The sequence below is a fragment of the Fusarium tjaetaba genome, assembly GCF_013396195.1.
Source record: "Fusarium tjaetaba strain NRRL 66243 chromosome Unknown NRRL66243_c0000281, whole genome shotgun sequence".
NCBI lineage: Eukaryota > Fungi > Ascomycota > Sordariomycetes > Hypocreales > Nectriaceae > Fusarium > Fusarium tjaetaba.
Window position 1 is genome coordinate 266557 of NW_023501477.1, and position 22797 is coordinate 289353.

General features: G+C 49.3%; 8 protein-coding genes across 8 annotated transcripts; 2 read left to right on the forward strand and 6 right to left on the reverse strand.

Annotated features, from left to right (window-relative positions):
- Positions 1-310: 310 nt before the first annotated feature.
- Positions 311-973, reverse strand: FTJAE_11483 (uncharacterized protein; the record flags this gene model as incomplete). Its single annotated transcript, XM_037344430.1, has 1 exon — positions 311-973. One exon carries the CDS (start codon positions 971-973, stop codon positions 311-313), a length of 663 nt encoding a protein of 220 aa, XP_037201553.1.
- Positions 974-1797: 824 nt separating this feature from the next.
- On the forward strand, positions 1798-2970 carry FTJAE_11484 (calcium-independent phospholipase A2-gamma; the record flags this gene model as incomplete). The annotated part of the gene is made up of 2 exons (XM_037344431.1): positions 1798-2282; positions 2328-2970. The coding sequence occupies 2 exons, from the start codon at positions 1798-1800 to the stop codon at positions 2968-2970; spliced, it is 1128 nt and encodes a 375-aa protein (XP_037201554.1).
- Positions 2971-3319: 349 nt separating this feature from the next.
- On the reverse strand, positions 3320-3762 carry FTJAE_11485 (uncharacterized protein; the record flags this gene model as incomplete). The annotated part of the gene is made up of 2 exons (XM_037344432.1): positions 3320-3655; positions 3706-3762. The coding sequence occupies 2 exons, from the start codon at positions 3760-3762 to the stop codon at positions 3320-3322; spliced, it is 393 nt and encodes a 130-aa protein (XP_037201555.1).
- A 533-nt stretch (positions 3763-4295) lies between these two features.
- On the reverse strand, positions 4296-5294 carry FTJAE_11486 (WW domain protein; the record flags this gene model as incomplete). The annotated part of the gene is made up of 2 exons (XM_037344433.1): positions 4296-4967; positions 5097-5294. 2 exons carry the CDS (start codon positions 5292-5294, stop codon positions 4296-4298), a joined length of 870 nt encoding a protein of 289 aa, XP_037201556.1.
- A 2337-nt stretch (positions 5295-7631) lies between these two features.
- Positions 7632-8036, reverse strand: FTJAE_11487 (uncharacterized protein; the record flags this gene model as incomplete). The annotated part of the gene is made up of 2 exons (XM_037344434.1): positions 7632-7943; positions 7989-8036. The coding sequence occupies 2 exons, from the start codon at positions 8034-8036 to the stop codon at positions 7632-7634; spliced, it is 360 nt and encodes a 119-aa protein (XP_037201557.1).
- Positions 8037-9020: 984 nt separating this feature from the next.
- FTJAE_11488 (laccase 2) lies at positions 9021-11254 on the forward strand (the record flags this gene model as incomplete). Its single annotated transcript, XM_037344435.1, has 6 exons — positions 9021-9350; positions 9401-9955; positions 10006-10150; positions 10210-10494; positions 10546-10826; positions 10874-11254. The coding sequence occupies 6 exons, from the start codon at positions 9021-9023 to the stop codon at positions 11252-11254; spliced, it is 1977 nt and encodes a 658-aa protein (XP_037201558.1).
- Positions 11255-11440: 186 nt separating this feature from the next.
- Positions 11441-14150, reverse strand: FTJAE_11489 (putative subtilisin-like serine protease; the record flags this gene model as incomplete). Its single annotated transcript, XM_037344436.1, has 3 exons — positions 11441-13576; positions 13621-13977; positions 14025-14150. 3 exons carry the CDS (start codon positions 14148-14150, stop codon positions 11441-11443), a joined length of 2619 nt encoding a protein of 872 aa, XP_037201559.1.
- Positions 14151-15254: 1104 nt separating this feature from the next.
- FTJAE_11490 (uncharacterized protein) lies at positions 15255-22346 on the reverse strand (the record flags this gene model as incomplete). The annotated part of the gene is made up of 11 exons (XM_037344438.1): positions 15255-16664; positions 16712-16733; positions 16784-16947; positions 17273-17982; positions 18040-18353; positions 18715-19100; positions 19166-19454; positions 19511-19934; positions 19997-20807; positions 20874-21114; positions 21697-22346. 11 exons carry the CDS (start codon positions 22344-22346, stop codon positions 15255-15257), a joined length of 5421 nt encoding a protein of 1806 aa, XP_037201560.1.
- Between the last annotated feature and the right edge of the window lie 451 nt (positions 22347-22797).

The following is a 22797-nucleotide window of genomic DNA, read 5'->3' on the forward strand; positions in this document are numbered from 1 at the left end:
CCACTCCAGAGCTCTTCTAGTAACTCATAGATCTGGTCTAGGACTTTGTTTACAATAGCTTCTCTCCTATGCTCTAGTGCTTCTGAAAGGGTGTCAGTCACCCTTCGCAAGCGCTCTGATGCAACATACCTAGAATTCTAGCTTGGAATGGCAGGTTTGTCTGTATCGATCCTGCGGTCGACTTCAATATGTTACGAGCCAGCAAGTCGAAGTATTCGCCCTTGCCGAACACCCAACTGATATAAAGCCGATACATGTTTGTCTTCAAACTGTATTCTTCGATCTTGTACTTGTCAATGACAGAGTCAACTCAATGATCAACAAACATTTCCACAGCTTCGCGACACTTATAGCTATCAATGAGTCCCCATAGCTCAATCAATAACCTTAGACTCATCGCCTTTGGAACGCTCTTGTGGTGTCCATGGATAACGTCAAGCAAGATGACCGGCGCTTCACCATACCGTCTAAATCCCCTTGCGCTACGGCAGCTCAAGTCAATCGTGGCCGATGATTTATCGACCATTGCCTTGAAAACTGGGGAGGCAAGGGCTAAGTGGGCTGATGACACATGGTAGCGTAATTCAATGTGTTGCCCAAGCTCATTCCGCGATTCCAAGTTCCTCAGATCTTCGACTGTTCGAATAGAAGAAGAGATGTTCTTGAATTTCACGGGACGGCCCTGTTCAGGCTCGACTTGATCCTCCGCCGCTGTGGTATAACTACTTGGCTCCTCATCAGCACCGTCAGAGGAAGACGATCCGTGTGTAGTTTCTTGAGTACGCTGTGACCTCGATTGCCGAAGAATCAAATCCATGTCTCCATGAGGATTGAAGACTAACAGTGAGGGCTTCATGGTTGTTGATGTGGCAAGGAGCCGTGAACGATCGAGTATCTCCTTTTCGTAACCAGACGCGTGAGGAAGAGCGGAGCGACGCGTTGCTAGCGTAATGTTGTTCTTATCTGTTATCATCTTATCGTCTATCTTATCTTTATCCTTGTCCACATGGCTTCAGGGTTCGTGAAGGTTTCCCCCGCTCACGAGATTTGACAGCGGTTTAGAAAATTGATTTTTGGTATTTTTGTTAGTTTATTATAATTGTTGAATTACTGCTACGCAATACTATGGAAGATGATGCAGTGAGGGAGGATGTATTCAGACAAATTCCAGTCATCGAACAATCTACAAAATTACAGTCATATTTTCGGTTCAATGGCAAATCTTGCCTCTACTATACCGACCATGGGATAAGTGTATCTGCTTGAAAGTGAAGTCAAGTAACGGAACTGCCATAAGTGGCTTGCACATCCACAAGCCGACCACTTCGTTTTTCGGCAAGGAATAGTCACGTTTCTCGATGGCGGCTGATATCGTCCGCTAATGTTACGGTTTAATAGTTCACTGCGCTAATAAAAACTCTCCCCTAATTACAATTCACTCGTGGCTGGTGCTACACGAATGACCATGCCGTTTCCCATCCTGCAAGTTCACGCTATCGGAAAAGTCATCCAGGATGAGGCCTAAAACTAGCGATATCCCGCAGCGACTAGTGGGAAGCTAAAGGTGGTTCAGCTGGCTCTAGTGCTCGGACCGCTATGGCAGGTAGCCCAAACGGGACAAGATCCCCCTGAAGAGAGCAATAGTTTCAGCTTAGTGACGTGGATTGGAGGCATGATGATAAGAGGAGAAAAGAGAAGAAAAGCTGATATTGAATTGGGTATTTATACAGTCCAGCTGCAGTTCATCTTTCCCAGTCACTTTCTTTTCATTTTATTCATTCACAGCTAGAAGTCACAATGGTCTACGCAACACCTACCAAGCATCCCAAGGGACTCCGTCTCCTCTCCCTCGATGGCGGTGGCGTCCGGGGTATCATGGGCCTCGTCATCCTCAAAGAGCTCATGGTTCGCGTCCAAAAGAAGAAAGGCCTCAAGACAATTCCCCTACCAGCTGACTACTTTGAGCTCGCCGGCGGTACCAGCACAGGCGGTATCATGGGAATCATGCTCTTCCGCCTCCGCATGAGTGTTGATGACACCATTGATGAATATGACAGAATCGCCAGGACCATCTTTAGCCCCAAGATCTACGGCTGGGATATCAGTTGGATCCCTGGCTCGTCGTACCTCAACAACAGCAAGGCTCTGGTTCAGGACAGCAGATTTGATGCTGGGTCTATGAGCAAGGCTATTGACGAGGTTGTTGAGAAGTTTGGCCTTGATGAGAACGACAAGAAGCTCAAGGGTAACGCCCCTCTTCAGCACGAAGGCGGTGCACGCATGTAAGTACCTCTCCCCCTTTTCGATACGTCGCTGACACCAGACAGGTTCTGCTGTACTACTGCCCAGAACAGAGCTGAGTCCATGTTGATGCGCACCTACAAGGACAAGACCATCTATACCAAGTCCAAAGTCAACGATGCTCTCCTCAAGCACGGTGACAAGCTCACCATCAGCATCGCAGCACGCGCAACATCTGCTGCTCCAACTTTCTTCCCCGAAGTTAAGTTTCCCGAAGACAAGCCTGAGCTGGTATTCTGGGACGGTGGCCTTCTCAACAACAACCCCATTGACCAGCTCTGGTACACACGCTTTGAGCTCGTTGACCCCAAAGACCCCTCACCCCCGATCTCCTGCGTTATCAGCCTGGGTACTGGATACGTCAGCCCAGGAAAGGCAAAGCAGTCTTGGATCAAGGTCGTTGGCGTCGCGTCAAAGGTCATGGACTTTGCTACCAACACCAACGCCAAGGGCAAGGACTTTTCACGACACATGACGCATCTGAATGAGCGAGATGAACACAAGGATACTAAGTATATTCGTTTTAACCCATTCTTGAAAGAGGAGATTGGGCTTGATGAATATTTGAGGATGAAAGACCTCAAGGATATTGCTCAGAAGACCATGGAAGATCCTAACCCTACGAACCAGTTTTGGATCAACCAAGCTGTGGATGCTATTTGCGCATAGGATAGATAAGAGCGGTAGAAGCATGTTAGTTTATTTAAAACAAATAGCATGATAACCTACGTGAAGTGCCAATGGTGTCATCTGCGCTACACTGTTCGTTGACTTCACTAAAGACGGTGATTTATAGGTTTCTGAAGTAGTGCATAAGTAAGGTGATCAAAACCCAAGACATTTTGACAAGGACGAAGAATTAATCTGCCTTCTGGTGGCTACCTGAAAGTGATCGTATTGACTGATGTATGTTGCTCTGAAAACGGAACCCCGAAAGACAAGACACGCGGATCTTTGGCAACTAAAGAAAACAAACCCGACAGGGAAAGTGCAGAAGTGATAAGCGTATTATGACTGTTTATAGGAGAGTGTTTGGGTCGTCGCCCGCAAGAGAGTAACGAGGATCAACAAGCTCCAGCTCATCCCACCGGGAATCATTAATAACTGAAACAAGCAACTCCGGATCCGAATAGTCCTTGATACGATAGACGTCCTCAGTATCGAGGTAGTGGAGATAAAGCTCATCTCCAGCTTGGAAAATGACTTGGCCATCTCCATTCTCTTTACCAAATAGAGGCTTGGGCTTGGCCTTGAGGTGAAGCCCTTCAATAACTTCTGCGATACTCCCGTCCTCTGCCCACTCATAGCCTTTGATAGCATCAAAATCATTTGTCCAACCTGTCGGGGGATCGATCTGCTCAGCCATCAGCTCTAAGTTGTGATAATGGGGACTTATGAACGGACGTCGATTTTGGTGACAAGTTTGCCATCAACCTCCTTAACGATATCATCCAAATCCATTCTTGCTGTGATGAGAGAACTGAAGCAGTTATGAAGTGGCAGTAAGGGGATATGAAGGTGAATAAAAAGGACTGGAAAGAACTTGGCAACATGGATCAGATATATGAAAAATCCAATAGAACGCCATCGACGTCAGCTCACAGAGATTGCTGGCGCTACTCTCTTGAAATGGCTAAGATGCAGAGCTGAGATGACATGGCCCATCCAATCGCATCGCATCGAGACTCGTCATTTGCTCACAGACAGTGTCTCAATAGGGCTTGGAAACAGGCCAATGGTCACTTAGAAATTTATCAGAAGCTTGAGATCGGCAATGCTTCAAACAAGAATAGGACATTCTGCCTACCTTAATGTTGGGGTTTGATGGTGATTTACACGAAACTGCTTGCTCCATCTTCGTAGACCTATGCAAAGAGCACCTGTGCTCTGGGCCACTACAGCCTACTGCAGAGCCCTGTAAATATCTTAGATAGCATAGTAAACTGGCCTGCTTCCAGGCGGTAAGAAGAAAGACCTCAACATTCGTCCGCTCCCTAAGACGTCTCCTGAAGACCCAAAGTCTGCAAAGTAAGCTCCCAAGTTCGGTTCTCCTTCTCTGAAGCATAGATATAATCCTTATACCCCATCATACCCGGGATCAACGGCTCCGGCCTGGATGGTCGACAGTCCTCAAGGTACTTCCCGCCTTTACCCTCCCACTCTTTACCAACTGCTGCCAGAACGGTAGTCGCAGCACCTTGCTCGGGACTTTTCATAAATTTTATCGTCTTTGGATCCTCTTTCATGTCCTTGAGCACTGACTCAGGCATATGCTTCTGGAGGTTTGATGCGATGCCACCAGGCATGACGCTAGTAGCATGAAGACCCTTTGGGCCGTAAACACGGTCAATGTAGTTAGACATGTAGATCTGAGCGAGTTTGCTCTGGCCGTAGGCCTTGAAAGGACTATAAGCGTCTGGCTCTTTGAGCTGGAAGTCGTCGTATACGATCTCTGAAGCGTGATGGCCTGAGGATGATACGTTGACGACGCGGGAGTTGAACTCAGGCGTTGATCCTTTGAGAAGTGTGTCCTTGAGGAGCCAGAAGAGGAGAAAATGGCCGAGGTAGTTGGTGGCTAGTTGTTGCTCGAAACCATCCTTGGTCTCGATGCGTGTAGGTGTCGCCATGATAGCGGCGTTGTTAATGAGGACATTGAGTGTAGGCGACTTTTCCAGGAATCAAGCGGCGCATGCGCGAACAGAGGACATGTCGGATGTATCAAGACGTATCAAGTCAACTTGACCAGGCTTCAAGAAAGAAGAGCACGCCGCCTTGCCCTTTTCTAGATCACGCACCGCGAGAAAAACGCGAACGCCGGTTGCAGCAATGGCACGGCCAACCTCAATACCAATTCCCGCAGAGGTGCCAGTGATCAAAAAGACTTTATCCGTCAAAGCGCCTTCAAGACCTTCATCGCGCACGATTTGCAGGGCTGTTGGACGAGCATCGCCAGGGCCGGAGGTGTTCTTGTGAGCGTCTGCGTAGCGGGACATGATGCGTAAGGTTAAGAGAATGTACTAACAATTGAGTACTGGGGGTGAGAGAATGTGATGAGATTGGCTCAAAATTGTAAGATGGTATTGGAGAGAACGAGGTCGCATGTCTGTCGTCAATCCCTAGGAAGTTATAACTTAAATCAAAGCGTCATGCGGATCGGGCTTAATCCGGATTTATAGGCGCTAACTCTGTTTTGACATCGAACTTGAAGAGGCTCATGCACGCCAAGAGGCACAGAAGCAGGCAGTAGCAAATCAATGGCAGAGATATGTAAGGCACTGGATACATTAATTCTTGGCGAGCTCTCACAGAGCTTGGCGAATGAGATGGCCTATGGAATATTCACTAGCTAAAGATAAGTCCACATCAAAAGCTGATTCCTCCAAGACGTAACTTTAACCTTCCCTGTCTTATCAGCGTCAACTGGTTGCTTACGGTATCTCTTTTATAACCCTGGTATCTTCTCGAAAGCTTGTGCAACCACAGTACTCATCTACCAATCTAGACCGATCAGAAAGCTAAGTGGGGGATATCCGTTTCATGACTGAATAACTTCCGAATATGAAACTCCGGAGCGCTAAGAAGAGTATTATTTCATGCCACCCTTGAAGATAATCTATAATCTAAATACAACTGATTGTCTTTTCCGGTCGTTGAACATTGCGATCCAGCTTGTTTATGTCTCATCAACAACCTTGAATAACGCCACCCTAATCCTCCCCAAAAGCGTCATGACCTGCTGCTTCACACTCTTCAGCATCATAAACTGAGCGTGTCTTCCCTCGATTGCTGGACTCTTCTCTATATCACCTACCAGCGTCTTGATTTTCCGCAGCTGTCCCACAGTGAGAAGCTGCAACATACTCCCCCACTCATCGGTTTGATCTACCTCGTAGTCACCCACGGCAAATGCTGCTCTAAGTCAGTACCCTCTCTCGTATACCAGAGTATCTTTTTGTTCAGCATGGTGAGCTTCTCGCATATCATGACTAGAAAGAGCATGGCGTCTGGGTCTGTGTAGCAGTTTTTGCAGCGGACTACCTGGGTGCATTGGATACAATATTGTTTTTGGAAAGACAGGGCCACGTCGGCTTTGCAGGGGTTCATGTCGTGCATGCGTGTTTCAAGCTCTTCAAGCAGTGACTTCATGACTTTGAGACATCGACGCGCACAGGTACTGCTGCTGTTGACATTGATGGGATTGTTGATTATGCGTGTAGCTGTCGTGGCCGTAGACGAGCGGGAATCCAAGAAGGTGAAAGTGTCTGCTTGTGTACTCCGCGGCGAAGGTATACCAGGTATACTGTATGGTGACCAGTGAAAATCTGGCAATGAGTTGGAAACTGGCACTAACTTTGCAAAGAGAAAGCTTAGCTACTTGCAGTTTAGAGAGAGAGAGAGAAAGTTATGGTCAAAAGTGGAGGGGTTCAAATCGAAGAATACAAACTCGTCTCCCGAAGTATTACTGCTCATGGCCGCATCTTCCAAGAGCGTCGCATCCAACGGATTCGCCAAAGGATTAACAGAAGAATTGCTCCCATCATCACCGCTATTGTTTCCTTGCACCGAAGCGCTCGGAGAGTTTCTGCTAGTAGCGGCAGCCGTGCTCTGCATCGTATCCGCCTCGGACTGTTGTTCAGATGCCGGCGACTGCGATCGCGCAGCAGCTTCATTCTGCCGGGCCGTCCGCTTTCCAGCGCTCGCAGCCCGTCTTACGCCCTGTGCAGCGGAGCTTCTTCTGACGGCACTGGTCGCACGTTGTGTGTTGTAAGACGTTATCGCCAGGGGCTCCAAAGTTCCTTTGCTACGATGCGGCTTGATGAACAGATCTACGCAACACTTCCGAACAGGCTGTAGCGGAAGCAGCTCGTATGGATCTCCGCATTTCCTCGCTGATGCATCTGAAGAATACGACGACTTTTGAGATATGTCTGATACAGGATTTCTGGAACCTGTGCAGCTTTGGGGTCATTGGTGGCAGCTTCTGGGCTGCTGGAGTTTTGTGAAGCTGGCAGTCAGGCAGTGATACTCTAGGTACGAGCGATAGGAGCAGATGCGCTATCTGAAATAGCCCTCGCCTTGAATGGTCGGTACAATGAGTTGGAGGAGCTATAAGCTAACCCTAGGACATCTCGACCTCGGTGGGAGAATACAACACTTATGAGTGTCCAGGAGGCTTCAGGCATACTGTTCTTCAAACTGTCTTGTCGATTGAATGTGCACTGTGCTTTTCATGGTATACATCAATCGATCAGATGGCACCTCCCTAGTTGAGATGCCATGGCTATGCATTCATGACTAAAATGTTGACTCGACACAATACACAACTTCGATCAAGCGTCGAGATTCTCAGTCTCGAGCCTGAACCATCCCTGCTCATTGATAAAGTCCACGATCTCCTTCAAGTCCGTCGGCGTGACAATTCTCTGCACCCATCCACTTTCACCATTGTAAACATAATACTGCTCGTTGATTTCAACGATGAAAATGACTTCATTGCTGCTGTACCGGGTCCTGAACAGCGGCTTGACCACTCCGGAAATGCCATAAGCGCTGACAAGGTCTGCAACCTCTCCATCTTCACCCCATTCACTTTCACTGCCCATGTCTTCGTAGTTGACGGTCCATCCGGTGGGAGGTCTCACCTGTCGAGGATTAGCAATGAACGAGAATGATAATGGGGTACATACATCGGTGTTGGTTACGAGCCTTCCGTTGACGACTTTTGATAGAGACATGTTGTAGTGATTGAGGATACTCGAGATCAGAAAAGATATAGTTGATGGAAGCTTCGCCAGGTAGCTACGTGGTGCAGACGTGCTCAATAAATACAGATCGCTCGAGATAGTGAAGAGCTACTGACGTCAGCGATCCCCTGTTTCATCAGTGCACAGTCTAGCTCGTGGCTGATCTATTGCCCTGTTTAGTCCACTAACTCCAATAACCGTCTCCCTTGCGGCGTCGGCGTGGCCTACAGTCAAAGCATTCTACAAGGAACGTGTCACAGGAATCATGACAAAACAGCCAATCGAGCCAATGCCGTCGTTACAGGGGATAATCGGAATCTCAACGAAAAGACAGAAGCAGTGCAACAAGCAAAGAAAACGAGACATGACGCCATGTCCAAAGTCCCCTCACGCTTATTCCTCCCTTGCTGACATGTCCATCTCGTGGCTGGCTGAATACACTACCGCGGCCTCAAAACTCATATCTGCCCAGCGAACCATACGGCCCGGAACGGCACGGCACGACGCACGGAGCGCTCTGCTCTCAATAACGTTTCCCAAAAGAGTTCCCTCAGCGCCGCCTCGACCTGAAAACAGCTTCAATCCCCTGTGACGCTAGACCAGATTCTCTAGGCCAAGGTATTTCAGCTCAGCACTAAAAGAAGTGGCGCATCCCCCCGCACCCGCTGAGGAACCTCAAGACAGCGCCATCCTGCTAGGAATACGATAGTTTGGTAAAGTATTGATTCTCGGCGCGTAATGATTGGCGTGATCGGCGTTGAGTTGGACAACGGCTGAGGAAAGTGGCTTGTCACGTACAGGAAAGGATATGTGACGAGACAAGAGAGTTTTCGGGGAGAGAGTGAAAAAGCGAGTCGCCCATGGTCCTGCGTTCCTTTGAGCTCGTCGTTCTAGCTCTGCAATTGATGCTTTATTTCTATGTCAATTGACTAAATACGCCATACTATTGTTATAATTTTGCCGCATTGAATCAAGATGTGGATTACAGACGCCTGCAAGGCTGTCGTCTTGTCCTTCGTGGCGGTATTTCACTACCCGTCCGTCTCAGACCAAGGGCCTCATCAAGATGTCATGACCTTTACCCACGGACACTCTACACCAGAGATTGACTACCCATATTTCGACTCACCAAGTGGGCCTGATCAGGACGGCAAGGTCTTTACGTGCAATTACACTGATCTCAAGGGCTGGAAGCCATGCACAACTAAAGATGACCGCTCGTGTTGGTTGAAAGGACCATACGATCAGAACTTCACTATCAAAACGGATTATGAGAACTTCTGGCCTATTGGAATAACAAGAGAGGTAAGTTACAACACATGAGTTTTGGCCCGACTTCTTCTGACTGGAACCAGTATCACCTCAATGTCACTGATCAATCCATCAATGGTGATGGTGTCGATAACCCATTCGGCAAGGTCTTCAACGGCAAGTATCCCGGCCCTTGGATCCAAGCCTGCTGGGGCGATCTTATCAAAGTCACCGTGCACAACCATCTGAAGTACAATGGCACAACCATCCACTGGCACGGTCTACGACAGCTTGAGACCTTTGAGATGGACGGTGTTAACGGCGTGACTCAATGCCCCATTGCACCTGGAGACAGCTATACTTACACTTTCCGTGCTGTTCAATACGGTACATCGTGGTATCATAGCCATTATTCTCTGCAGTATGCCGATGGCTTGGCTGGTCCCATCACCATTTACGGGCCGTCGTCTGCGCCGTTTGATGAGGGACGAAACCCCATTCTTATCACAGATTGGAGTCATCGCAGTGCGTTCCAGTCATGGCAGAGGGAGCTTGTGCCGAATCCTACGAGACCTATGATGAATGGTGTTTTGATCAATGGCGTGGGGAACTTTGCTGGTAGTTTCCCCCGTGAGCGCTTCAACATGACGGTTACCAAGGTCAGTCACTCCATTACACTGGATTATATGCCAGCATTGACACCCAGCAGGGCAAGAAGTATGTTCTTCGCGTGATCAACACGTCCGTCGACACAACCTGGATCTTTAGTATCGACAATCACAACTTTACTGTTATGTCGACTGACTTTGTGCCGATCCACCCTTACTCAGTCTCTCACATTGTCCTCGGAATAGGTAAGCATATCTCCTCAGTAGAACCGATGAGACACAATGTCACTGACTTAGGTGAACAGGCCAAAGATATCACATCGTTCTTGATGCGAACCCCACCAACACCACAAAGATGCCCGCAAACCCCGACGGGAACTACTGGGTCCGAACCGTGGGAGCGACTCGCTGCAAGGGCTTCGAGCCGGGTAATGAACCTGATGAGCGTCAAGGTATCCTGCGGTATAATGCATCGAGCAAACTTGTTCCCACGACATTCCGAGAGAATTACTCTTTGGAGTGTCGAGACGAAGCTTATGATCGACTCAGCCCGGTTTATGAGTGGAACGTCGATCCCGTCAAGCTCAATTGTAAGTTCCACTCACCTCAAGATTCTTTGACTCTCCTAACACTTGACCCAGACACCAACAGCACGTTCGAAATTGGTCTGGACAAGTTTGCTCACAGGCCCGAACTGATGGACAATTTTACCTGGTGGGCCTTTGGCGAGAAACCTCTCTGGTTGAACTTCTCCAACCCTACCATTCTGAACCTTAAGAATACCACGTGGGACCCCGACTATGCTGTTGATCTCGTTGTGCCTGACGAGAAGAAGGATAAATGGGTCTACATCGCTATCACGGCCCCTCCGGCTCCCATGGTTAGCAAGCCCAACCGAGGGTTTGCTCCAGTTGCTCATCCTGTAAGCAAATTTTAACCCTTCAAATGGTCTTTTCTAATGCGTAACAGCTCCATCTCCATGGCCACGACTTTGCCCTTCTAGCGCAAGGTACCAACTTCACAGACCTAGCCACAGGAAATGTGACCCTTAAATTCAACAACCCTCCGCGTCGAGACGTGGCACTTCTTCCAGCTGGAGGATACCTGGTCGTTGCCTTCAAAGCCGACAACCCTGGCTCTTGGCTGTTCCACTGCCACATCGCATGGCATGCGTCTAGTGGTCTTGCCATTCAGATCTTGGAGCAACAGAAGCTGCTGAATAGGATCTTGGATCAGTATCCTGAGAAGATGAAGGAGGTGAATAGGGTCTGCGATAAGTGGAATGAGTGGTTCAAGAACGATACGAATCATTGGAATGCCCATATCTTCCAGGATGACTCGGGTATCTAAGGGACACAATATGAGATGAACTTGAGGTTGAGAGTCACGAGATGGATGCTTGATAGTGTGAAGACATAAAGAGATTCCATTATCAATGAATGATACTGTCAAATGACTGCTAGCTACATTTCATCCACCACCGCTGTCCGTACTGACATAAGAGTCGTTTCATAATGTTCCAAGCGCTCATGATACTCAAGGATACCTCACAGCAAAAACGGGCGACTCTGACTTGTCCCAATCACTCTCCTTCTTCTCATCACCAAATATCCTCAGAGCTCGGTAAGCAACCTTGTACTTTCCAGCAGGTGCGTATCCTCCATCAGCCAACTTTCCATTCCAGACAACATTGCCCTTACCCATGGGGTTCCACAGAGTAGGGAAGCCAGCAGGGGCTCCCAGGCTCTTGGCAGTAGAGTTACCAGAGACGGGAATCAGTTCAGCCTCGAGCTTGGCGGATCCGAGGGCGAGCTTCCATGCCAGAGCAGGAGCGGGCTTCTCGTCAGTAGCGTTCTGGCCCTTGACGGGAAGAACGAAGGTGGTGTTGGCGGGAACGGGGTTGAGCTCGTCCTTGTCGTTGGACTTGCTGATCCAGGTATCGTCAGAAGCGAGAACCTTGGAGTCGTGGAGAGAACCGGTGAGACCTTGGTAGGGAAGAGATAGGGAGATATCAGTTCCGTTGATGGCGATGTATCCAGACCAGAGCGCGAGACGCTTGGCATCGAGACCCTCGGGAGGAGTTGGCATGACCTCAATGGTAACAGAGTCACCAGCGCCGACGCTGACCTTGGCTTCGCTGAACTTGAGGCTGGCGTGGCCATCGGCAACATCGTTGGGGAACTCGGAAGCATAGATGCTGTCCTTGGCAAGAGTGTAGACGCTCTTGGTAGGAATGTGCGAGATGCTCAGATCGAGATCTGTCTTGCCAGTGTTGTGAAGAGTGAAGTTGAGAACCTCGGTGAAGTGGTCGGTGTCGTTGAAAGCCAAGCTGGAGCGGCTCAGTAAGAGGTTGGAGTAAGCAGCGTCGTAGGCTTGGATCAAGCCACCACCCTGTTGAGGGACAGGAGCAAGGTAGTCGTAGAACTTGGCACCGTCGTTGAACAGAGTAGGGTTGGAAGTAGACGACAAGAGGTTCTCAAGGACCTCAGGGTCAAGAGTACCGCGGACCTCGGCGATAAGGGCAATGACTCCAGCGACCAAGGGGCAGGCCATGGAGGTACCAGAAAGGACTGCATAACCGCCCTTCTTGAGAGGGTATGTCGAGAGGATGTTTCCACCAGGAGAGCCAAACTGGGGCTTGACATCGAGTTCCCAAGTAGGACCCCAAGAAGAGTAAGTGCTCACAGCGCCACCGGTAACATTGTTCTTGCTCTCCTCAAGAATGACCTTTCCATCAGAACCATCAGACATCTCGAGAGTGACGGTAGATCCAGCCTTGAGAAGCTCAACCCACTTGACACCAGTCTTGGCGGGGACCATACCAGCAGCGACAATGCCCTCAACGGTTGAGACATCAATGGCTGAAGCGCCGCTGGCAGCGTTGTTGTAGACGAGGAAGTACTTGGCACCATGCTTAGCAGCGTTCTGGGCCTTCTGAACAAAGGTACAGCTTCCACGACGGACCAAGACGATGTACTTGCTAAGATCAGGAGTATCCTCGGGATAAGCGTCACAGCCGCCGTTGGGAGTGGTAGGATCCAGGTTAGGAGCCCAGAGGGGAAGGGTGACCTTGGCCCAAGCAGCAGGGCTACCAGCAGTGGAACCAAAGTCGATCTTCTTGCTGCTGTTGTCAACGGTGTAGTGGGAGATGTTGAGAAGAGAGACGTAGTCGCTGTTGTCGTAAGAAGCGATAGCCATGACCTTGTTACCATTGGCAGCAGTGCTGGCGTAGAACATACCGACATCACCGGAGTTACCAGCAGAGACAGTGCAGGGGACACCTTTCTCGACGATGCGAGAGACGGCGACAGCCCAAGGCTCCTCGGACCAACCGCTGGGACCGCCGATGGAAGCAGTGATGATGTCAGCGCCATCTTGGTAAGCTTGGTTGAAAGCGGCGATGAGAACATCGTTACCGGCCTCTCCAGAGCATCCGAAGACACGGTAGGCGCCGAGAGTGACTCCGGGAGCAGCACCGGTGAAACCGTACTCGTTCTCTTGAGCGGCAATAATACCAGCGACGTGAGAACCGTGGCCTTGGCAATCCATGGGATCGTCATCGGGGTAAACAGCGTTGAAACCATCGTACTTATCACCAACGAGATCAGTACCGAAGGAAACAAGGCAATCTTTACCGAAGCATCCACCAAGAGCAGGGTGCTTGTAGTCAATCTAACAATGTCAGCCAGTTCCAATCTCAAGGGCATGAGACGTACACCAGTGTCGACAACAGCGACCTTGATACCATGGCCAGTGATACCCTTCTCCCGAAGCTTATCAACTTGAACCTGAACGTGAGGTGAGAACGTATCAGCAGTATCATTCAGATCACGCTTCTTAAGAGGAGCCTTCATGCCAGGCGTAGCAGTCCACTCAATGCGAGGCTTAGGGATACTGTAGACCTTGACAGGCCACATGTTCTTGACAGCGGGAAGAGCCGCCATCTTGGCAGCCATGTCCTCAGCGGTAGAAACATCGTCAAACTGGATAGAAACGCCCTTGAACAGGTCATAGTCGAACTTGACGCGCGTGGTGTACTTGTCATCAGCAGTTCTGTAAAACTTGGCAGTATCCTACGACTATTAGCTGTGAAATGGAATTTGGTTGGCGAGATGCGTACGTGGTTCTCTTCGAACTCGAAGATGTAGGCACCTGGGACGTGCGTCACAGCGGTACCCTGCTCAGTGTCTTGAACGGCAGCGGACAGCCCTGCGAAAAGCAGAGCCGTCAATCCTAGACGGACCATAATGAATGTGTGTAGTATGATATAAAGAGTGACTTTGTAAAGAATGACAGACAATGCAGTAAAGAGTGTGGAGCAGTCAAGAGAGTGACAGGATACCAGAGCGAGTGGTTGAAGACAAGACCTTAGCAGATCAACGGCGTTATCACAACATTATATAGCCTACACGGAGTATCCCGCCCTCTTTGGGAATATCTGCATCCGTCCAGATACAGCAACGGAGTATATGCAGGAACATGTGATGCCCCAAACTCAAACCTGCATGACCTGCCCATAAACGCATTCAAAAGAGCCCTCCAGAAGTTCCAGAGCAATTACCATAAGTTCCCTCGCTCTTATCAACAGACCTACCAGATACAAGTTAGCGCAGGGAAGATCGTGCTAGCTGTACCGAATGAGCGTCTAGATGCTAGCCTTGGCGCTCAGGGGAACTGCAGGGGTCAGCGTTGCACTCGCGCGGGTGAAGCGTCGAATCCGGGAACGTTAGCCCGTGGGACTTTTATCCCAAGTGCCGCGACTCCGCTGGACAATCCGTAATTTTATGTACATGTCGATTGATAGAGCAGGTCAGGTCGATGGGGGGGCCTTTTTGTCCGTGGGTTTGGGGGTTTCCTATCGTGGTTAGGTGAGATGGCGACATTGAAGACGCGGCATTTGTCCGCTGATAGCGGAATGATCGTTGATCGTGATAGATAGAGTTATGAAGCCGCGCAGTAGCAAAGGCGATCAAAAGGTAATCGCGAGGATACACTTTGGCTTAAGGGAGATCACTTTATCACTCGGGCTTTCGCGGCGTATCAAATGAACATCCCCGAGCAGGATCCTTACTCGTGTAAACTGTAATTGCTGGATTAGACTTTCGTCTTACCCTGTAAGAACTCTATCTGACGGAAATATGAACCAAACGTGTAACGTAGCGACTCGCAAATCCCTTAGGTCGAAAGCTTCAGGGTTTCATCGGTTCGTGTTGGGTATTTATCATTGCTATAATGGAGGCGTTGGGTAATAAGAGTAGTGTGCGGGATAGTGAGGCATCGCGCTGGTTTTCTAACTACTAACCACATATCAAATCAATACCCTGTATCCGCGTCTTCCGTGACCAAAACTCTATGGAGCTCGGATGAGCTTTTTTAACAATGATGCTACGCCCAAGACCTTTTCCTCTTCATATCTCCTTCCAATGATCTGCACTCCAATGTCAAGTCCTTTCATCGCTTCAGGATCATAGAGGCCGCGTATCCACTCATCAATGGCATTGCGCGGCGCATAATCATGTAGATAACTACGGCGCGCTTCTTCAGCCACAGCGACGTATATATCAGAAGATGTTGCATCCTCAGAGCTTCCAAATTTTGCAAGAGGGAACGACATAGCTGTGTAGTCGAGAAAGTTCCATATCTTGGCGTAGCCAGTCCATCTGCTTGACCTATGCGGAACAGCTGTATGAGGCGACACAGGACCGATTATAACGTCGACACATTCTCCATCTTCTAGACCAGCAGTCGTAGTCCATTTCTTATTGTAAGCCTCTTGCGCTGCCGTCTTTCGGCGGTTGAGTTGCCAGTATTCATACACTGATATAGGCTTGGACGAGTTGACGAGTGCTTCGACGTGGGCAATCATCGGCTCGCCTGCAACAGCGACTTCAGTCTTGATATCCTCTCCACCGTCTGCACGGTAGAACTGATCCTGGATCTCGATGCAGCTCGAGTGGTCTGCTGTACTCCACGGAATGACTTTATGCCCTGCCTTTTCGAAGATTGCCACTGCACGGCGGACCGCTTCTTGAATTTCTGGATGAGGTCGCACGACCCCGTCGTCAAGAATGATACCGATGGTGAGTTTACGCTTCTGCACATCCTCAAAATCGGCCTGTCGCCATGGAATTGGGACGACATTTGGGTCGAGCTTCCATGGTTCTGCAAGCAGACATTCCTTGGTCAAAGCGATGAGGTTAGAGAGCGTTGGGCTCATCGGACCAATTGATGAAGGGACATGAGACTGCCCCTCATGAGAATTTGCTGCACCGGAGTATGAGAACCGACCAGACGAAGGCTTCAGTCCAAACAGCCCGCAGAGATGGCTCGGAACACGAATCGAGCCTCCAATATCAGTTGCCCAACCCCCTAGTGATCCAGACATTCGCATCAGCGTAGCCTCTCCACCAGACGAACCACCCGGTGAAAGCTCAGGTCTTCCAGGATACGTAGTCAATCCCCAGAGAGGACTTTCAGTCTCGCCATACATGATGCTCTGAGGGATAACGGTTTTTGTTATGATGACTGCACCTAGCTTTTCCAAAATGGTTACCATGACTGCATTGTCGCGAGCGGGCTTGAAGGAGCGACCGACATAGCCTAACGTGGTGTCGAGGCCAGCGATGTTGAATTGATCTTTTACTGACACTGGAATACCATGGAGAGGACCAATGAGCTGCTTATGTTTCTGGAAGTACTCATCAAGAGATTTTGCGCGTTCTAGTGCACTTTCGAAAAGAGGTTCGCTGAGGCAGTTTGTCTAAGGTATGTTAGTCGTAGTCGCGGATGGGTGTGCTGTATCCGAACCTCTTTGTGTGAAGCGATGGCTCTGCAAGGAGTTAGCAATTGGCAAATAGCTTATAGAGATGAGCGGTTTACCTGCGAATCGTAACAGAGACCAGCTTCTCGGCTGTTATCTTTCCCGTCTTCAATTGCTCGAGAAGGGAAGAAATGTCGGCATGTTCTGGCACGATGCTTTCATCGGTTACGGCGGGGAGCTGAGCCTCGCAGCTTTGGATGGCACCATCGCGATCCTCCCTTTTCTGCTTCACGGTAGTTTCCCAATACATGTTGCTCAATTGTTTCACCGTGTTTGGAGAACAAATCTTGGATATTTTATAAAAATTCAGTATCTAAAATGCCTCGTCGAAAGGGAGAATCTTCACGGAGCTAGTGGTTCTAGAACCGGCAGTTGATAGCTTCTCGTGATAGAGATAAGAGGGTCGCTCCGAGCTCGGCACTGTATCCCGAAAACATCTCCACAATTCAAACCCGAGGGTCGTGACATTTCGCATTTCGCATTTGAAATGAACACGAAAACCAACACAAAAGAGATATCTACATAGTCATGACAGATCTGAAGCGAACCTTTCCACTCTCCATCTTCTCAAAAGCCTCTCGGTACTGAGTCGCAAAGTCAAACCTCTCAACGATACACTTGATACGATGCGTATGCGCAAACGCGATAGCATCCTCCGAATCCTGCTGATGTCCCGTGTTCCATCCGTGTACGCTAATATTCTTCATGATCATGTGAACCGTATTGAACTCCATAGGCCCAAGAGGTGAGAGAACGACCAGCTTACCGAGAGCCGCAAGACCTCCTGTGAGAGGACTAACTGCCTCTGCATTTGGGGCCGTTGACAAGATCATGTTAGCCCCTCCAAGTTTCTGCAAAGCTTCACTAGGATCTTCTTTGCTGGAGTCGATGTAATGATGAGCACCTAACTTCATCGCAAAGTCCTTTTTCTCGCTTCCGGCGCTCATGGCAACGACGGTGTATCCCATCTTGGAGGCATACTGAAGTGCCAGATGACCTAGTCCTCCCAGGCCTTGGACTGCGATGAGACCACCTTGGAGGACGCCGATCCTACGAATGACGTTGAAGACGGTGACTCCAGCGCAGAGGAGAGGAGCTACTTCGGCGGGGTCTGCATCGGAGGGGATTCGGACGGCAGCTTCGGCGTGAAGCAAGACGTACTCAGCGTAACCACCATCCATGGTCACGCCGTTGATAGCACCGTTATCACACAATTGGAATGATCCAGTTTGACAGGAGCGGCATGTTCCATCGTGGCCTTGTCACAACATCATTAGCTAACCACCGAGATAATTCTGAAAGTGTAGAGACTTACCGCCATGCCAGGCACCACCAACACGTTCACCAATCTGGAAGCTGCTGACTCCATCTCCAACAGCGACAACATCCCCAACGGCTTCATGGCCAGGAACGCGAGGAAATAAATCTCCAAAGCGACCTTGCTGCATCCATGAATCAGAGTGGCAGACGCCGCAGGCTAGGACTTTGACCAAGATGTAGCCTGGGCCAGGTTGTTCAAGTTTGACTTCCTTGAGGGCCAGCTTCGAGCCACTCGCCTCAAAAGATGCAGCTTTGTAGGTCTTGGGTAGAGACATGTTTTCAAAGAGGTTGAAAGTATGAGATGGTATGCTGAAACAGTAAGATAATTGTTTCTGTATTGTGATGAAACGCTGATAGCTGTGATCTTGCACTAGTATTTATACCATTTCATCCCCATTGATTGATTTATCAGCTCGGAAGTATTTCGTCATGAAATTGGACACTTGCGCCAAGAGCGCCGTTATTATGCGTGCTATTCTGCCGATGCAAGTGAAGTTGTGCTGCAGTCAGCTTTGAGCACCGAGGTCGAGAGCCGAGCACCGAAGAACGCCAGAGTGCTTACAAATTACTAGAACCATGCATTGAATAGATCGACAATTGACTGTGGTCTCAGCGTAACATAACCATTAAATTATGATAGATTGAATAGGTTTTGACTGACGGTAATTACAGCATGCCAGACTCCTCCTCGATCCCACGCTCCTCCATAAGCCAGTCAAAATTATCCAACGCACTAAAATACGAAAAATGATCCCAACTACCCGCAAAGTCCATTCCCTCAAACTCAGCTACAGGTTGAGTAACGCTTGAGTTATTCAGAATATGATCAAGGACCTTCTTGATAACACCCCGCACATTATGAGCAACTGAACAGTGTGTTTGTGATGGACATGAAGTCTTGAGATATCCCAACAACAGGCTGAGTTGTTGAATAATAGATGATCGAGAATATGTCTCTCCAGCGATGATGCTTTCTTCAGTTGATATTGTAACTGGGACGGGGTCTATGAGTTCCATGCACAAGACAGCTCCAGCGAGGGTTGCGTATCCCATGATCTGAACAGTATTAGATCTAGAAGGCTGATTTGGTTATAGCTAGAGGTGGAATATTTTTGACTTACTATCCATCGGCATTTGCCCTGCAAAGCAGCCCAGATGTGCTTCTGAGCCCAGAAATTCAGAGTCAGAACCACCATCTCGAAACTGGTGCGCAGAAGCTCGTTTCTTGGATGGCCGTATTTAACAAACAGTCGCTGGATGAGAAACATGTTGAGTAAATGGTCTAGTCTTATCAATAGCTTTGGATAACCGATTTCAAGGTCTATCTCGCTTATCTCCTCTGCTGTAGGATTCCAGATCAGGTGCTGAGGAAGATGCCCATAAAGATCAAGTTGCTTAGTTTTGAGTTGCCTATTCATGATTAAACCATTAGAGAGAGAAGCATCTGTCCATAAGATCCCACTTACATGAATTCCATAATTCCGTAAGCACCATCCTGAGCGAGTATCACTTCAAGAATCTCGTCCCTTGCCAGCGCAATCATCATGCGAACACGCAGAAGCGAGCCCGAGTAGATACAACCATCTACATTCCATCCGTCCTGATCAAGGAGTTGAGATCTCCTCTGGAACGTTTCTCTATCTGATAACAAGGCTGACTCTCCTAGGTCAAGTGGCAACGTTATAGAGCAGAATCTCCTCGTAAGAAGAGGCGGTCGTCCAACAAAGGTGGCCAGGAATTTATCGACCACGAAGACTTGACATCCTATACGCCTACGGATCTCGGTCGGTACTGATGACATATGCGTCGATGACTTGGTCCGAGTATCGTGGAGTCCGGAGAATGTTAACATCGCAACTGCCTCTGCATGAAACTTCCAGTATGGCAGACCTGTGGCAGTTAGGCTCAATCAAAGGCAGGCTGCCAGCCCGTTATGATAATAGGGGACTTACTGGTTTCGCCATGCATCCATGAATGAAGAACGGATCGCTTGTATACCAGAAACAGCATAAGCGTCCCAGAACTCCCGCCCATGTTAGCCAGAGTTATGCATGAAGCACAGTACTCAGTGCACTGGCGAATTATCCTCTTCGAATCTTCATTCGATGTGGCTGATAGCTCGCTTAGAGCTGTATATAGGAAGATGACACCAACAGTCTCCCAGCGTAGATTCTCTCCCGAGAAGCTTTGAATCCATGTAGTCGGGTCATCCTGGTCCTCCTTGAGCGTTTTCCGTGTGTTTATACATATTCTACTCCCCATCTCGCGCAACTTTGCTGTGTTTGCTCTATCACTGAGGCAAGACCCGAATGTGTCCCAGGTACTGGATAGGAGTCTATCACCAATACCAGCCAACCAGTCTTCATCAAGGCTAGCTTTAGGCATCGATCTTTGCATGGATAGTTTCTCGGGGAGGGCTTGGAGTACTCTGACAGCAAGTTGACTTGCTCCTTGGTCCATATCCACAATACTCTGTATCTCGGCCACCGATGGTGGAGCTGGAATAGTTGGTGAAGAAGGGGCGTCGACGACTGCCACTGAGGGTCCCTGCGCAGCCAAACTAGCCTCAGTCTCTTGGTACGCAGCCGGGAAGCTTGTAGGCCCGAAGAAGCCTTGTGGCGGCCTCGCAGCAGGTGAACTCCATAACCCATCATCGGGCCCAAAATTCCTGTGTCGGGCTGCGGGTGCCGCGACCTCGGAGCTCAAGGCTGATGCTTCGGACACTCGTCGCTGAGAACGCCTTGCTCGAGAGGGAGTCGCTGCCTGTTCCGGAGATGCATAGTAACACGCAGACGCGCCGTTGGGCCGTTTTCTACACCGACGACATACAGGATAGCCGTGGTCGCATGCCACTTTTCTGCGCCGACAAGGCTCGCATGCTTGCTTCTTGCCGTTACGCCGAGTAACAAGTGGACTAGACATGGCAGTCAGGATTCGGCCTGCGCTTATTGGACTAAGCTGTCGAGCGCCGAGTTTTGGATGCCTCGAGACTCGAGTGTTGTTGAGGCCGGAGATGAAGATGTAAGCAGACGGTGCTGACAGCCAAGACCGAGCTCCGAGGGCCGACGCACTGGAAACAACCAGCCAGGGAATTTTACCTAGTGCTTATTCAACTCTAAACGAGCAGCGTGGACATTAGAAATACCTGCAGATTAGCAAACTGTCATACCGCATAATTGTATGCTTGTGTAGTTCAAGGTTGACGCGAAAACTCCGACTGTCTTGGGTAACTGACGATTTCTCACACATCATCTCAGGCATGCAGATACACAAGAGAGAACAAAGCACGACTGCACCAAGCAAACACGGATTCATTGAAAGTCAAATAATACATTAGCTATCCATGAAGCCTCATAAGGGTATTCCGTTCAATCTCTTCCCCATCTTACGATATAGCCATTCCTGATGTTTTCTATCCCCAGCCCCAGTCCGTCCGAATCAGCTCTCCGCAGTTCTTTACGTCTTGTTTCCCAGTATCCGTAAACCAGTGTATAACTTGCACATTATGCCCAAAACCAGGTTTTCCATCTCTAAGCCTCGAAGCTTTGATGCTGCATTTCCAGAATGCAGTCAAATGTAGTAGCGGTAGGGTATTCTTTGATGATAACGTGATCGGTGTCCAGATCTTGTCGTTCATAAGAGCGAGATTTACATGTATCCGCCCGTGATATGCGTCAACCAGCCCTTGACGCGTTTTGAGACTGGTGACGCGTCGTCTTCGCCGTCATCCTCTGCAGGTCGCTTTCTGGACTCATGCGTCGGCATTTCTTGAGTCAGCGTCTCCTCCTCGGCCGGTGTCTCTTCTACTGGTAATTCTCGACTTGGCTTCTGGTGTTCTTTTGCCAAGGTGCTCATGTCGCTGGCCGATGCGCTCTCGCCTTGGTCGGGCGCATGGTCGAAATCGTAAATGGGCTCGTCTGACAGTTCCGAGGATACGTCAGAGCTAAGTTCGATTATCGGCACGTGATCCTGCCTATCGCGGAGCTGATATCTGCTGCCCTCATTCGTGAGGACTTTTTGCGGTTCACGAGCTGGCGATTGCTGCCGCGGTGCAGAAAGACGAGGTAATTCTGGCTCATCTTGTTTTGAGTAAGGTAATGATTTCTGCTGTGATTTTGGTTTTGGTTTTGGGAGTAAGCCCGCTAGGGTATGTCGTCTGATTTCTTTGGTGGTCTCTCGCAGATGAGCGGCCAATTCACTGTGCGGATCAAGATGCCAGAGAGTGCGCTCGATGGTAGCGCGCAGCATGTGAAGGTTCCCCTCCTCGTGAGCGGCGCGCTCGGCGGCGGTGAGCTTGGCCATGGCAGCTTGGGCTTCTCTTCTGGTGGAGGGTCGGTAGAGTGAGCTCATGAAGTGAGTGAGGGGACGGCGGGTGGGGACACGTGTTTAGAGCGATTTAGGCAATGCCATCCATTGATTTAGGTTATCTCATGCAATCTCGATTTCTGTCCCGAGTGTAGATATGAGATATTGTCTTCTTGTCATGTCTATCGAGGTTGAGGCTGGCGTGAATAGGGTTGGACACGATCGGTCGGGTAATATCAAGAGGTTGGTTTTATTTTTCAAGCGTCTCCACTTGGGGTCGGGGTCTTTTATTTATTATGCGTGATGAGCTGTCAATGCTACTGGAGCCTGAAAACCCGCGTGGTAGCATCCGGTGGACTCTGCTGATAACGATGAGCCAATCATGTCGACGATGACGACAACAGATGACTCATCCCTGATTTGCACTATGACGTCTACAGTTTAGACT